At 37.6% G+C, this 14,807-nt stretch overlaps 1 protein-coding gene across 1 annotated transcript; it reads left to right on the forward strand.

Moving 5' to 3' along the window:
• The first annotated feature begins 354 nt into the window (after nt 1-354).
• Nucleotides 355-10,553, forward strand: fxyd3 (FXYD domain containing ion transport regulator 3). The gene is made up of 8 exons (XM_023801134.2): nt 355-622; nt 6,647-6,692; nt 7,031-7,066; nt 7,548-7,574; nt 7,740-7,814; nt 8,440-8,476; nt 8,769-8,815; nt 9,182-10,553. Exons 2-8 carry the CDS (start codon nt 6,659-6,661, stop codon nt 9,199-9,201), a joined length of 276 nt encoding a protein of 91 aa, XP_023656902.1. The 5' UTR covers nt 355-622; nt 6,647-6,658; the 3' UTR covers nt 9,202-10,553.
• The last annotated feature ends 4,254 nt before the right edge of the window (nt 10,554-14,807 follow it).

Consider the following 14,807-nt stretch of genomic DNA (forward strand, 5'->3'; position numbering starts at 1 on the left):
TGTCAGATACAATTTGATACCTGCCAGAAAATTAGATGATTCCACAAAACTGCTGCGGGCATTAATAATGGTAAATGCAATTTTAATTATGAAGAACAATAGCAAAAATGACGATCTACTTCCATGTTTATAATTTCTATTGTATTATGAACATGCATTTAAAAAGTTCTTGCAGATTTATGTTCTGTTTTGTTAGTGAATGTGCTAATTCATTTTAATAATTTCCTTTATCCCCACCATTCACGGGCAATTTTGAACCTAAATCGCGGAGTTTTTCCAGTCTCTGTTGTAATACAATTAAAACACAGCTCTGTCGTTCTGCTGTTTAGAGCAGAACGTCTTTTTCCGGTTTATAGCAAGCCGAATAGCATAATCGTCGTTTAGGGACCATTATGTTGCCGGGATCGGCGGAAGCTGGCAAACAAAGAATTATACCCACCTCCACTTCAGCATTGTGCTTCCTACAAAACTCAGCCCACTTGCAAACTGAACTAACCTGTTGCTCGTCAATAAGAAGGGTGTCGGCTTCTGACTCCGGCAAAAGATCCCGACGTTTTCATGTTAGAAGGTTGAGTCTTATTTTTCATTTTCTGATACTTTCTTTACTCCCTACTCGTCAGAGGTAAGTGCTTCCTTTCTTTCTATGGATTAATTTTTATTTTCATACCGATATTAGCTATTATTAACTGAAATTAGACAATTTATGTTATGCTTAATGCGCATGTCTTTGCTCCGTGTTAATAGTGTTTACGAGGAAATCATTAACATATATTTTGGGGACTAAAATGCGTAAATAAACTGGTGCACATTATACTGAATCGCTACGCGATTTTTAACTGTTCACCTCGAATCCGGTAAGTATCCTGAACATAAGTTTCCAGTTCGGCTAACATCTTTACGAATTTATTTTAAGAAGCTCGTACTGTTAAAGTAATCTGTATGTGACGCTCCAGCACACACACACGTGTACATGTGCACTCCGAACATACGTTTGATTTCGGAATACGTATGACAAACGTTCAAAAGATGGCGTCAAACTTATGTTGACATGCTTTGAGAAGTCTTATCACGCCACGCTGCAGAGGGTTTTCGTGCACAAGTTTCATTTTGATATTCGGAAACGGTTAATTTCTAACTGCGCTTTACGTTTAAACAACCCTTTTGTGGCTATAACTATAATCTATCCTAGTCCCCAAACAAAAGGCACAAAATCTATGAAGTCCATTTCATACGTCCTGTTGTTTTTTCGTTGAACTTGTATCGGTAGGCTGCTAGCTAAAACACCTTAATATAACATGTTTATGCAGAAGGCGTGACATTTCTCTTAATAAAGGCCACATTGTTCTCGAATGATGATGCTGGTTTATCTTCCATCCTGAAACTGTAACCTCTTCAAATCCATCTTAAAGTCAGGAGGGAGTAAGTTTTGTTTGCTTTTATTAATTTAATATTCATTAACTTTTAAGAATGTTTGTGAAGAGGTTATATATTTTTTTCTTTGTTGGTGGCATTATGTAGAACGCCAAATGAACTTTTTAACAATATTTACCAGTAGTCTATGGGGTATATGTTGTAGTTGTTTGGCACTAATACACAATGTTTACTATATTCATTATTAGTGAATTCATTCTTCCTGTGGATTTTGAAATAATAAAAGATGCATATATTGAGGGTGAGCAGCCTATTTATTAGCTAGTGATATATTTACTGAGGAAAAAGACTGGGGAAAATGTGTAAGCCTGACCTGCTGCAGTGGTTTGCCGGAGCATAAAAGCCCCTAAGAAAAAGACGTCATCTCCAGAGGTTGCGGGAGGAAGCGTGAGTCACTGCTGTGTTATTCCAAATGTGTAGTTGAGCCATGAAAAAGGCTAGTTATAGCATAGCTCATAGCAGTTTCCAGCCGTATAACATTTTTTTGGGCTGCTTTTTTGGGATGAGCATTCCCCATCCTGGATTTAATGATAGGGAAAGGATTGCAAAACCTGAAGGGGGTGGCGGTGCTAGACAACAAAAACAACATACACACATAATATGCAAGTCAATTCCAGCCTCATTCCTCCTTCATAAATCTGACCAAACCAGGACTAAAAGCTATTTGGCAATAATGTGTTTTCTTATTTACACACTAGTCATTACATGCTGCTAAAAAAATAAAGCTCAATGGCTCCATAAGTCATCACATCATCATTAGAGTAGTTCCATTTTATTGTGATGTTTATTTTTATTGTAGTGTTTATTCTTTATAGCACCTGTTCACATTTCTTACAGTTTACAAAAACAAGGCACTTTAAGCAGGAATCACATTCTTTGTAACTGGTGATTAGTTGATGAATTAATTTTGAATCCTGAAGATTTGCTTGAATATTAGATTACTGATATGAAACAAAATAGTTCTGTTTGTGGTGTTGGCATAGAAAACAGGGTTCAAAGAAGGTGGGCTGGCCTGCCTGAATGAAGGTAGGTGTGGTATGTGAGAAACCTGTCCCTTAGACAGGGCCTCAAGTTGCCATCTGTGAAAAGGCGGGAAGCTTCAGAAACAAACTGTTAATGTGCCCGACACACACATTCACAGAATGATGGTTCAAAATCAGTTTAAACAATGTTAACACCAGGATTTGGATACTTAAATTTACAAGTATGACCTGGGAGAATGGTAGGCGAATGTACAATGGGTAATGCAGCACAAACTGCACAGTTGAGCATGTTAAGTATGGACATATAATGTAATAATTTGATGTATTTGAACTCCTAGGGGAGTCTGATAAATTTTGCTCTAAAATAATTACATGTATTTTCGTTAAATGCATCATACTGGTCATTTTTCTTAGTTTTTTTTTTTTAAAAACTCTGGTTTGGTTAATTTTAGTAATGGGACATGATGCACGAATAAGAAAACCAGTTAAAATGTAGCCCTGTAAGCATTTGGAAGGATCAAAACAACATGATTATCAAGGCATTCTCCTTTCAACTGTTTTGACAGTTTTCATACTTTTTATGATTTCTTGAAGTTACAGTCTACTGAAGAAAGATAGGACATCAAAGAAACTGGCTAACAGATGCATGGTTATAGGAGAGCTGCTGGTCAGGGTGCTGGAGGGTGACTGAGAGCTGCCCCATTTATCTGTAAATACTATACCAAGGCATTGTACAGTAAAGTACTCTGACTTTTATTATACATCATTGGCTGCGGCTACAGAATTGGCAGGCTGCAGTTCTTAATTTAGCTACAGTCTGAATTCCATTGTCAAGTCACATCTTTTGCTGGGCTTAGCCTTTCCAATTATGGTTAGTGACAATGTAGGGCAAAGAGTATGGATCTCAGCAAGGGGACACTTGTCACAGATGTCTACACACAACCTGATATGGTTTTATGTGTCTAAAAAGATTGTATATTATGACTTATGAACATAAGTCCTATTAATCACACTCAGTGGCCACTTTATTAAGTATCTCTTTAACACAAAGCAGTACAAACAGCAAATCATGTGGCTGCAAATGAATATGTACTGTATGCGGTCAGTATTAGGGGGTTCAGTTACAGTGCAAATTAGCTTTAGGATGGCTAAGACATATGATCTAGCGATTCTAAACCTAGTGTAGTAGTTCATTCCAGACATGCTGGCACCAGCATCCCAGAGAAAGCCACTGTTCTGAGATTTTTATGTTCTAAAGAGGTTACCGAGAATGGTGTGGTAAACAAAAAACATCTAGCCAGAGGCAGTCGTGTTGCCAAAAAGATCCATTTTAATGTGAGGTCAGAGGAGAAAGTTTTTACAAGTCAGCACAAACAGCTCATGGGTATGTTTCGCAGAAGTTCGCCTTAGCAAGTAAAATAATTGGTACCATTCAGTTGCATGGTTCCAACTAGGTAAGCTGCCAGTTTAACATTAGCAATTATGCTTTTGGGAGTCATACCCCTGTACAACAGTGGTGAGCAAAAAGGTATCTCCAAACACTTGTGATTCTGGATACAATAGGGGATCCTACCTAGCATGTAGGTGTACCTAATAAAGTGGCCACTGAGAGAGTATGTTGCATAAATGACAGGAGGTATTGTTTATTTTCCTGTGGAGTTATAGGATACAGTTTTATTAATCTTGGGTATTCTAGAACTTTCTAATTGTAGATCCATTTACATCTCAACAAGCTCTCATTTTTAATGGCCAAAACCATCTCCTGACTTACTAATATTGCGCTGGTTCATACTGTAATATAAGCTGATAGCAAGGGTTCAAACAGGGCTATTTAGTCATCAGTGTGTTGCCTTTGGTTTGCAGGAAGCGGGGCTGAGGCATAATATAATGAGGTGGATAGACACAGGTATCTAATACTGCAGAGAGCTGAAGGAAAATGTAATTCTAGCCCACTTTAGGGGAACTGCAGAAGGTTGGTGGCCTCAGACTAACAGACTTGGGATAGGGGGGAATTGGTCCACGCAGGCAGTCTTACTCAATCTCCCTGGAGCTTGTGCTGGCAAACATTTGCTCTGTAACATGATGCCCTTTTCAAAAGGCAAACACTTTCCTGCTCTGTAAAATGTCGGCTGGCTTGGAGCCTTTCCCACTTGCCTCATTTGTTTCCACTTTCTGTAGTTTCTCAGCAGAACAGAGGGTCAGAATGAGGAAGATTTTTCTGTATACAGCAGATTTGTTTTCATAAAACCAAATTTTATACTGCAGGAAAGCTTCAGGGCTGATTTATACTACCCCTGGCATAGATTATATGCAAAGTATAAATCAGCCTTCAGGTTTCTCTTCAAATAGTCTGCCATTTCCCTATGAGAAAGCAATAAGAATGAGTATATATTTCGTGCTGTTGGAAATGACAGCATTGTATTCTCCAGACATCCCTGTCATTTGGCCTGGCTATCTAAACCATACTCATCTCTCACCAATGTACAATTTCTAGATGTACCTCAATTGATTACCTAGAAATGTGAACGTTAATAAATGAGTTTTTACCCTACACTAAAGGTATATGCTTGAGGTATTCAAACAGTGGGATGCTCTGCCATTGGGGCATGAAAGACTTGTGGGGGGGGTCCAGGTAAGGGGAAAAATCTAGGCCAGATCTATTTGAAATTACAACTTTCAAAAAAAAAAAATCCATATTTGACACAAACATTAAAATGTGTTAGGCACCATATATTGGGTTGGGGGGGGGGGGGGAAGGCTTATAAGAAGTGGGACAATCTTTACTTGTGCTTTGTGGAATTTTAACCAGTGTTTCTTTTAGCACTACTAGCAGCTAGATATTTCTCCATATTTCCTCTGTGTAAGCTGTAACTGATCAGGTTTCTGGCCATGAACTTTTATGTTACTAGTACAGTTCAGTGTATTCAGTATGTAGCGCCCATTTATTTTACACGTTTTAAATATTCTTAGTTAGCATCATGTAATGGGTACAAGCATATTTCTGATTCCCTATTTAACCCCTGCCATAATTCTGTTGGTTATACCCTTACATGCATGGGCACCAGCACCCCCCCCCCCCCCATGTAATTGCCATATATTTGGAATGTGCAATAAATGAATTGGTATCCTTTCAGACCTACATATCACAGAATTCAGGTGGAAACACATTAGCATTCATATTTCAAGGAGATCCATCCAGTACTTCTAGAAAGTTGGTGAGTGTGGGACGAGTATGGATTAGATTGCTGGACCAAATGACAGAGTGGTCTGGGTAATACAGTGCTGCCATTTCCGACAGCACCACATATACTTGGATAACTAGTGGGTGGTTGCTAGTTTATGTGCAGAAGTTTGCATGAAATCCTTTACATTGAGATCAATTAAAAGACTATTTGTTTACTATGAATGACACCTTTGGGAATGTCCAGAGGAGACTTACTCCTGAGTTCAGAATAAGAGCGTGAAACCACTCTGTGGTGCATAAGTTTTAGTGTGAACTCTACATTCCCAGCAAGATGCTACCTCCTTTCAGCAGCATTGTACTAAGTGTGTTGTGATCAAAGGAATGAAATGGCAGTACCCAGGAAATGAAGATTAATTTCAGTCATGTGGTATTCACTGCAAGTCCTGGATATCTTCCCCCCACCCTCTGCTCTTTCTGTCCTTGATAGACATTTCAATATGAGAGCCTAGGGTGGTATTCTGTATAAAGGCATACATAATAGCTGTGGACTAAATCATTCCCCAATAAAGACCATGGAAAATTACAGGAGCCTTGTACCAGAAGTGCTGCAGATTTTTTCCATCTGGACAGTTTTTTTTGTTTTTTTTTTGGGGGGGGGGGGGTAGAGGAATTCTGTTCTAATATAGTAAATGTTGTGAACTTTTCATTTGCTTGAAACTTAAAGCATTTTTTTTCTGTATTACAATATCTATATAGTGCAACTTTCAAAACTGACCCACTGCAAATACTTATTTTTTTCCAACCATAATATTTCATAATTCAAGGAGCATTATGGAGTAATTATTTTTCATTGGGTTATTTTAATGAGGTAGTTGAAGATCTGCATGTACAGACATTTGTAGTATTGTACCAGTATCAGTGATTTTTGCAGGCTATAGAGGGAATAAGACAACAGTAATTAAACTGCTTTACTTAAAGGAATATTAAAAGCACAGATTTATGCAAAATTTTAATTTGCCTTAAATTTTATGTTTAATTTTCCTTCCAGATACAGTTCAAGATGGCAAAGACCGCAGCCCTAGTCTTCTTTACATGTAAGAAGCAGAATATCACTGCCTTTAATATTACTTTTAATATCACTGCTTTAGTTGAAGGCAAAATTATTCTTTCTTAATAGTGGTTCTTTGATTAAAAGGACACAGAACATGCTCTATACTCTCACTGCAGTGCTATTTCAGCTTCTTTCAAGAAACGGTAGGCATTCATCACTGTCAGTAAATTCAGGATTAGAGAGTAGGGAGAGCCCTGTCAGGTACACAGAAGGGTGGGTGGGCAGTGGGGACCCACTATATTTAAACCTTGGTCACTGTTCCAAACCATGTGATACTAAAATCACTTAAAAGCCTCCTATTTTTATTCTTTTTGCTTGCAGTTTCTTCGATTGTTTTTGCTGAGGATCCAGAGCAATGTATGTATTTAGCATTTATTCCATTGCGTGTTTTTGAAATTGAAATTTGAAACTGAAATTTGCTTGCATGTACACTATGTTTTGAACTGTCTTTATCTTTACTGAAATATATAAAAGGAAAAAGGAAAGCTCAGGGCTTCTTCCGTCGAATCGCCCTGGGATAGGCTCCATTCTCTCTCCCCGCCCCCGAAGACCCCACAGATGTGTTTTGGGATTGGATAGGAATATAAAACCAAATATATTAAATCAATCACAAGTTTTCTCAGATTTCCATGCAAGCCCTGTTTTTTACAAAAAATTTCAAGTCCTGGGATAAAATACAGTGCACATGAGAGCATCTTTAATAAAAACTAGCCAATAACACTGGATTGTTGAGGCGAGCTGTACAAAATAAACTAAAAAATATCTTACAGTTCAGTTTACTTTGCAGTGATGTTGTTTTCAAAAGCTAATTATAATTATTTTATTGCTATAATTACAGCACCCGAAGATGATCCTTTCACCTTTGGTGAGAAAATGTTCATATATTCTCTGTGATGATTGTCTGAAGTACTAATATTGTGAATTTTCTCCTCTTTTTTTCATAATTTCTCTGCTTTCAAGCTATTTACTATTATATGCCTTATATTTCACTTCAGCTGCCAATTTTTACGTGAATGGTTTCTTGCTGTAGATTATCACAGACTTCGTGTTGGGGGTTTGATCCTGGCAGCAGTCCTGTGTCTGATCGGTATCACCATTCTTCTCAGTGAGTATTTTTATGTAAAAATACACTTAAGAACATGAGCACATAAAATGACAGAGGCAAACAAACTACATTTCACATTGCATAAAAATTTTAGAAACATACATAAAATGTATATATGAATATGTAGACATATGAATTAAGGCTGGGTTTCCTCTGTTACTTTAACAGCAGTTTAAATAATGCAATGCCATACTTTACTATAAATGTACAATGTTTGACCACCACATTACTGCACAGAGAACTACTGTTGTCAAAATACTTATTTTTAAATTTATCCAGCTATTATAAGCACAAATAAAATGTAATTGGTGCAACTTATTGCTATCCATTTGAATGTAACTTTTCAATGCTTAATGAATCTGGTAACTACAGTTTTCAGAAGATTCAGAAGATGTGTCATGTTAAGTAAAGTTAAATGTAGAATATTTCAACATTTGAAATGGTATGTATCTGAGAAAGCAGTAGTGGAGTAGGGGGGCACAGTAAAAGACATTGATGTGGATTGTGTCATTGGTACTATCATTCTTTATGGTAATTTTTTTTTCTCCTATACAAAGTCCCTACAACTGCACATATACAGTACAGTGGCAGAAGAACTGCATAAGTAACATTTTTGTCTTTGCAGGTGGACATTGCAGATGCAAATTCAACCAAGACAAAAGGTGAAGAGTATGACCTTTGCAAATGAAGTACTCCTATAAACTTTTGTAAACAAACAATTGAAGATTTTTTTTTCTAATTTATTATTGCATTTTTTTACATGGATAAGTAAGCAGGGGCAAACCCTGAATGGGATACTAATACATTAGCACAACGTTACTGTAGATTTGTTGGCCTAAAGCTTCTTTTGTCATTTAATGACAGTTATTCATGCATAGATAATGGAGATTGTAGGCACCTAAAATGCTTTCTTCATTTAGAAAAAATACTGTTTATTATTTGGTCTTAATACAGGAGAAGAACTGGTAGCAGCGCAGCTTCACAGATGCTCAATGACCAGGGTGTGTATAAAGATCTGTACTTACCTATCCCCGTTTCAGTGATTTCGATTGGCTAAAAATGTCATGTGACAAATATGACCCAATCCACAGAGAAGCATGACAACACTCAGCACTTTGACTATACCGAGACTGTACTGATTCATAGTTTCCGATACTTAGCATAGCCTCCTGGGTGAACAAGCCTTGACTTGTTCATATGTATGCAAGCAGAGGTGCTATCTACTCTCCTTGGAAACTACTTTCCATATTTGTCGTTGATAATGGGGACATATAAATCAGAACCCAGCTAAGGATTCAAGGCATGGTGTTTAAATCTTGCTTGCTTTCCTGAAATTAAACCACACTGATGAATTCTTTACTTTTCAGGTCGATCCAGTGAATGCTAAGAACCAAGTAAAAGACTGTTTGCCAGCAGACCATTATTGCTGAAGTTAATTTGAAAGCAGCAAATTTCTAACAGGGTGGTGTCCAATTCATTTCTAGCCATTGGTTGCCAGTTGAGAGTTGGGGCTTTGTTGCCAAGGGAAGTGTCACTTGTGGACATGCACACTGTTTTACCTATGCACGTGTACTGCCCAGCACTTATGTTGTAAACATAAAATGTAACAGCTGAGTATTAGCTGCCAGCATTTAAAGCCTGAAACCTTTTTGTTTGTCCTTTAATTTAAATCACCTTTTTGCTTCATGTGAAAAGGTTACATACAAAATTGGGTAACGCTTTACATTAACTGCACCTTCATTATGCCTTTATAATGCATTCATAGAACCCTACATAATGCCCCTACATAATGCATTTATAGAGCATTCATAAAAAGCATGTAAATATACCTTAATATCCTAACATACCTTAACAGCCTTAATATACACTAAAAACTAACATTATAATCATTTAATCTGATAATATTTGTTATTAATGTATATTAAAGCTGTTAAGGTATTTTTAGGATGTTAAGGTATAGATACATGCTGACTGAGTGTTCTATAAATTCATCATGAATGTATTATGACAGTGCACTGAATGTTCTATTAATGCATAATGCATGCTTTATGAAGGTGCAGTTAATGTAAAGTGTAACCCAAAATTACTATATGAGAATTGTCGCTTGTCCTAACGCTGTGCCTCGGAAGGGGGGGGGGGGGGTGGTGGTGGATTCCATGTCTGTTACTTTTAATAGTTGGAATGCATTATATGTGGAATAGTTAGAAATGAGAAATGTTCTTCCACCACATTGCATAGAGAGCTACTAGTATAATATAAATAAGCATTTAGAGATCTAAACCTGCTACCATAAATATATATCAAATGCCATTGATGCAAGTAGCTCATACCCGTAAACAAATAAAACATGTTTAATGAATCTGGTAGTTAGAGGTTGAATGCTTTGCCATGTTAAAGAAGCATTGCTGAAGATTACATATTTAATCTGACTTTTAAAGGGTAATTGAAGTGCTAACTTTTGAATGCACCGTCCATCAAGAGATATAAGTAGTAGTGGAGTTGGGTGGTGGGGCTATCGCATACATGTTAATGTTGTAAACCTTTGTGGATCCTATTATATACACGGCCATTGTGTGGATTGTTTTGCTACCAATAAACTTTTACATTAAGGGAAATACAAAATATCCCATTACCCTGACCAGGATGAGCACTTTGAAAACAGATGGATTAGATAGTCAGAATGTTACCAGAAATACATTTTCCTGCATAAATTAAATCTTCTAATATTATATTAAAATATTGAATGTTTCATCAGATTATTTAAAATCAAGTATTTTGGGGGTTTCACAGACTACTGTTAAAATTCATAATATTTACCATGTTTTGGGGGTACATTGCATACTACATGGGTGAACTCAGTTATGCATGCTGTACTTTTATTAATCTATACAATTCCAGATGCATTTAAATTTTAAGTACACCTTCCAACCACAATTATGGGTTCCCAGCCATGACCACGTCAGTCCCCAAGTGTGGCAGACTTTCACTTTTACAATAAATATGCTGCTTTATTCAATCTATTTTTGAAGTTGTATAATTGCAAAAATATAAAACTAATTTGAAAGCTTTGTTTGAAATTAAAAGATTAAGCACAAGAGCATTTATTTTTAGTACCTGCAGGGTTTTATAAACCACTGCCTTTGTTCTGTCAACCAACTAGCGCCCCCTAAGTAATAAAAAAAGCTTTCAAAACATCGCCATAAATAGTTAAGAAATTTTTAATTTCTGAGCAGTAACAGTAGCTCCTCTACCAAAAGTCCATATTTAAAACAATTCCTCTATATCTGGTCTCTATGATAATGCGATTAGGACAATTTTTGCTGTTTCCCTGTCTGGTCACAATAACTTCTATCACAATAACTTATACGTGCCACCTCATAGTCACATCAGGTAGTTCCACAAAGCACTAAGGGTGATTTTTCCACTGGCATACAGGAATGGACCTGTACTCAAGACATACCACAAGAAAGACTAGTTACAGTGCAGTTCCTGCTCGCTTCAGTTTTCCACTGTAGAAGGGTCGGCTCGGTAAAGGCGAGACTTGGAGTGCGTCAGTGAGGTACAACCAAAGCGACACTTATTTGCTGTTCACGCTGTGTATATCGTGATTTACTATGTGCAATTATTTTATTATTAATTTCCACTAGCAAGTCGAGAATCACCTTGTTATGCAATTATTAAACACTAGCGTAAATGTGAATTCAAATCCATCAAGTTTTTTAAGTAGGGGGTTGGAAATTGTAAAGTCCCGAGTTTCAGGAATGCACTGGTACATCGCAATGTGGTATACTACTATTAATTAATAAAATACATAATATACAAATTTTCCTTCAGCTAATCCTTGTGCAGTACACCGATATCTCCGCGCATTTCCACCAATCAGCATGTGGTGAAGCAACCAGCTCAGTTTGGTCACACTATCTCTCCTACTAAGCAAGTCCACGGCAGCATGGGTACGGCTCACATGCTTTGCAGTCAAAAACATTTAGTTCTAGGTATGGTTACTGCACAGTTCCAGGAGCCAGTGGAGAAACGGCTTAAAGATCAGGGGTGCGTTTCCTGAAATCATCTAGATACACCGTTCGTAAGTTCTAACTTAAGTTGTTTCCTAATTTTCTCAACGCTCCGACGTGTTTACCCAAATGTTCTTAGTTAGGTATTTCTTCTGTAAGAAATTCTTAGGTAAGGTTAGTCTGAGACTCTGAGTCTGAGTCTTCTCTGTCGGCTCATACTGCTCATTTAAAATAATACTAACATAGTTATGGTATGATATAATTATTTTGTCTGAAACATAACTAGAATCTTCGTTAGGTTTCGTCATTGCGCTCTGAATGCATACCTCTCTAAATGTGCCAAAGTCATAGTATATCAAAACTTTGGTTCATAAGGTTAAAAGAATCAACACTACAGGTTCATTTACCATCCATCCATCCATCCATCCTCTACCACTTGTCCGGGGTTCGGGTCGCGGGGGCAGCAGCTTCAGGAGAGGCACCCAGACCTCCCTCTCCCCAGCTACCTCCACCAGCTCCAGGGTGGGGCCCCGGTGACCCTAGTTCGGGGGAGGGAAACGGGACTTTGCTTTTAAACTTTTTCATTTTTTGGATTGTACCCTCCAGGTTCATTTACATGTGGCCTAATCATAAATGATATGACCATACACAGAAAATGATCTCAATTCCCACGTGGGTCTTTATTCCCCGACTGTACTAGTTAAAGAACAGCGGGTATGTGATAAAATGCATCCGCTTGTGCCTTCTTATCCAAACCACTTGACACGGCTAAGGTTTGAAAGGCGTTGTCATAAATAGATCAGTTCCTCTGGCGCACATGTTGCCTCTCTTCTGTACATGGAATGGTCAAAGACCCACTCTTTTCCTCCACAAAACAAGAACCTCTGCACAAAGGGGAAGTACCTAATCCCAAGCGGTGGTAGCCCATTCCCTGGTAGAGCCAGTTAATAAGGTTATTACATAGGCTACATGTGACCGCTCTGTGGGGAAAGGAGTGGGCTGAAGTTAAAAAATGAGAAAACACTAAGACAGGAATGAGCAGCATGTACTAGGATTCCCGTTGTACTAACCTGGAGGTGTTAATCAAGATTCGCTGGCATGTGGCAGCGTTAAAGCGAAGGGGCAAACCAGATGCAGGCACTGCACCTGAGTAGCCAGCTATGTCAGACCGGTGCTGAAGGACTGCAAACTTTCATGTACAGTATGGCTTCCTGTTCTGTTTGGTGCCAACCTAGGAGTGTACCCTCCTTTCCCATGGCTTATGCCAGTTGTGGGATTCTGGAAGGATCCACTGGGTCCATTGATGTGTATATATATAATACAAATAATAATAATAAAAAAAACTTTTCTGACATACACAGTTTTAAAAGTAGGTAGGCTCAATTGAGAAGGCAGCAACAGAACATGCAAACTCCACATACATGTGACCCAGGCGGAGACTTGAACCCAGATCCCAGAGGTGCGAGGCAACAGTGCTAACCACTGCACCACCATGCCGCCCAAAAACTTAACAATTAAGGTAATATATTTTTGGTCTATACTGACATGGTTAGAATGATTGTGCCATTTATTGTAAAAGTGAAAGTCTGCCACACTTGGGGACTGACGTGGTCATGGCTGGGAACCCATAAGGTCAAGACTAGGGTTACCACCACTCACTTGTAATACAGGATCGTATTTACACATTTTACAATTATTTTAGAATTGGACGATGTAAAGTAGAAGAATGCTCATCAATTTTAGAAACATAATTCTAGATCAAAAAGGAAATTTTAACATGGCAGAAGAGACAGGGTGCTTCAACTAGCAGATATACTCTAATTATTTTCAGTTTACTAACTGAAAAGACAAGAATATTAGGCAGATTGTGAAATGTAAGCTATTCCCAGCTTAGAAACACCTTTCTACTGCTGTAAATTCAACAAGCAACCTGTCCAAGCCCGTAAAAAAAATATTCCTGCACAAAGCACTGACAATAAAGTAATGAAAGGAGTATGATGTTTGCCCATGTATTTTTATGTGGTAAATTGGGGATTTAATAGTTTTAGATTTATAGTTTACATCAAAAGTGAAGTAATGAGTAGTGTAATTACCTTTCAAAAGGAATGACAAGTGAAGTAATTACAATTTGAAGAAGTAATTGGCAATTTACTAATACTAATAACTATTTTTGTGTAACTAACCCAGCACTGTTGATTGACCTTAATTCCACTGCCAATTTGGCATGTATGCAGGTCACAAAGTGACAATGAATGATGCTGATTATTTCAGATGAAATATCCTATATATTTGGCAGGGGTGCATGAAGAATGATGTGAGATGGAATAATAGTCTTCATTTAAATGACTGACCAGCTGAGGGAGCTTAACTATCAGACTTATTGATCATTACTACATGCGAAGCAAAGACCGTGTGAAACACAAATCGGATGTCTTATGGATCATATTAAAACAACAATGAACACTAAATCGTGATCGTACCCTTTGCACTTTATTGTGCTGCCTGTTTGCACCTTTTTGCCCTGTTGTATGTGATGTTCAATGTTACTAGATGTTGCACCCGACCCATGGGGAAACGTCTCGTCACACTTTGTACTTGTATAAAACCGTTGATGACAATAAAGTAACCTTAACCTTAACCTTAAATCCTCACATTATTGCTACTTATTGCATATTACTATGTATTTCAGTTTGCATTAAGTCATTCATTCAACTGAATATTATTCATTCATTGTGTATATATATATAAAACCACCCACTGAACCTTTTAATTATGTGCAATGTGGTGTTCTTGCCCAGATTGCTGCTCTTGTACATGATTGGCACCATACATATTTGGCACCATACATAATTGCTTGGTTTTATAATGGGAATAACAGTATTAGATCCTGTAAGAATTGACCTTGCACCAGCATCAAACAACCACCAGGTGGCAGAAGAGACCACCAATAAAAGATTTGTGTCTTGGCAATTAAGACTTC

This window comes from Paramormyrops kingsleyae, chromosome 9, assembly GCF_048594095.1.
Source record: "Paramormyrops kingsleyae isolate MSU_618 chromosome 9, PKINGS_0.4, whole genome shotgun sequence".
Classification (NCBI taxonomy): Eukaryota; Metazoa; Chordata; class Actinopteri; order Osteoglossiformes; family Mormyridae; genus Paramormyrops; species Paramormyrops kingsleyae.

What these genes read in the sequence shown, in the direction of transcription:
- fxyd3 (XM_023801134.2), top strand. Translation starts at nt 6,659, where the DNA reads ATGGCAAAGACCGCAGCCCTAGTCTTCTTTACAT. An exon ending in AGCCCTAGTCTTCTTTACAT is followed by an intron (nt 6,693 to 7,030) that starts GTAAGAAGCAGA and finishes TTTTGCTTGCAG; the next exon opens with TTTCTTCGATTGTTTTTGCT. An exon ending in AAATTCAACCAAGACAAAAG is followed by an intron (nt 8,477 to 8,768) that starts GTGAAGAGTATG and finishes GTCTTAATACAG; the next exon opens with GAGAAGAACTGGTAGCAGCG.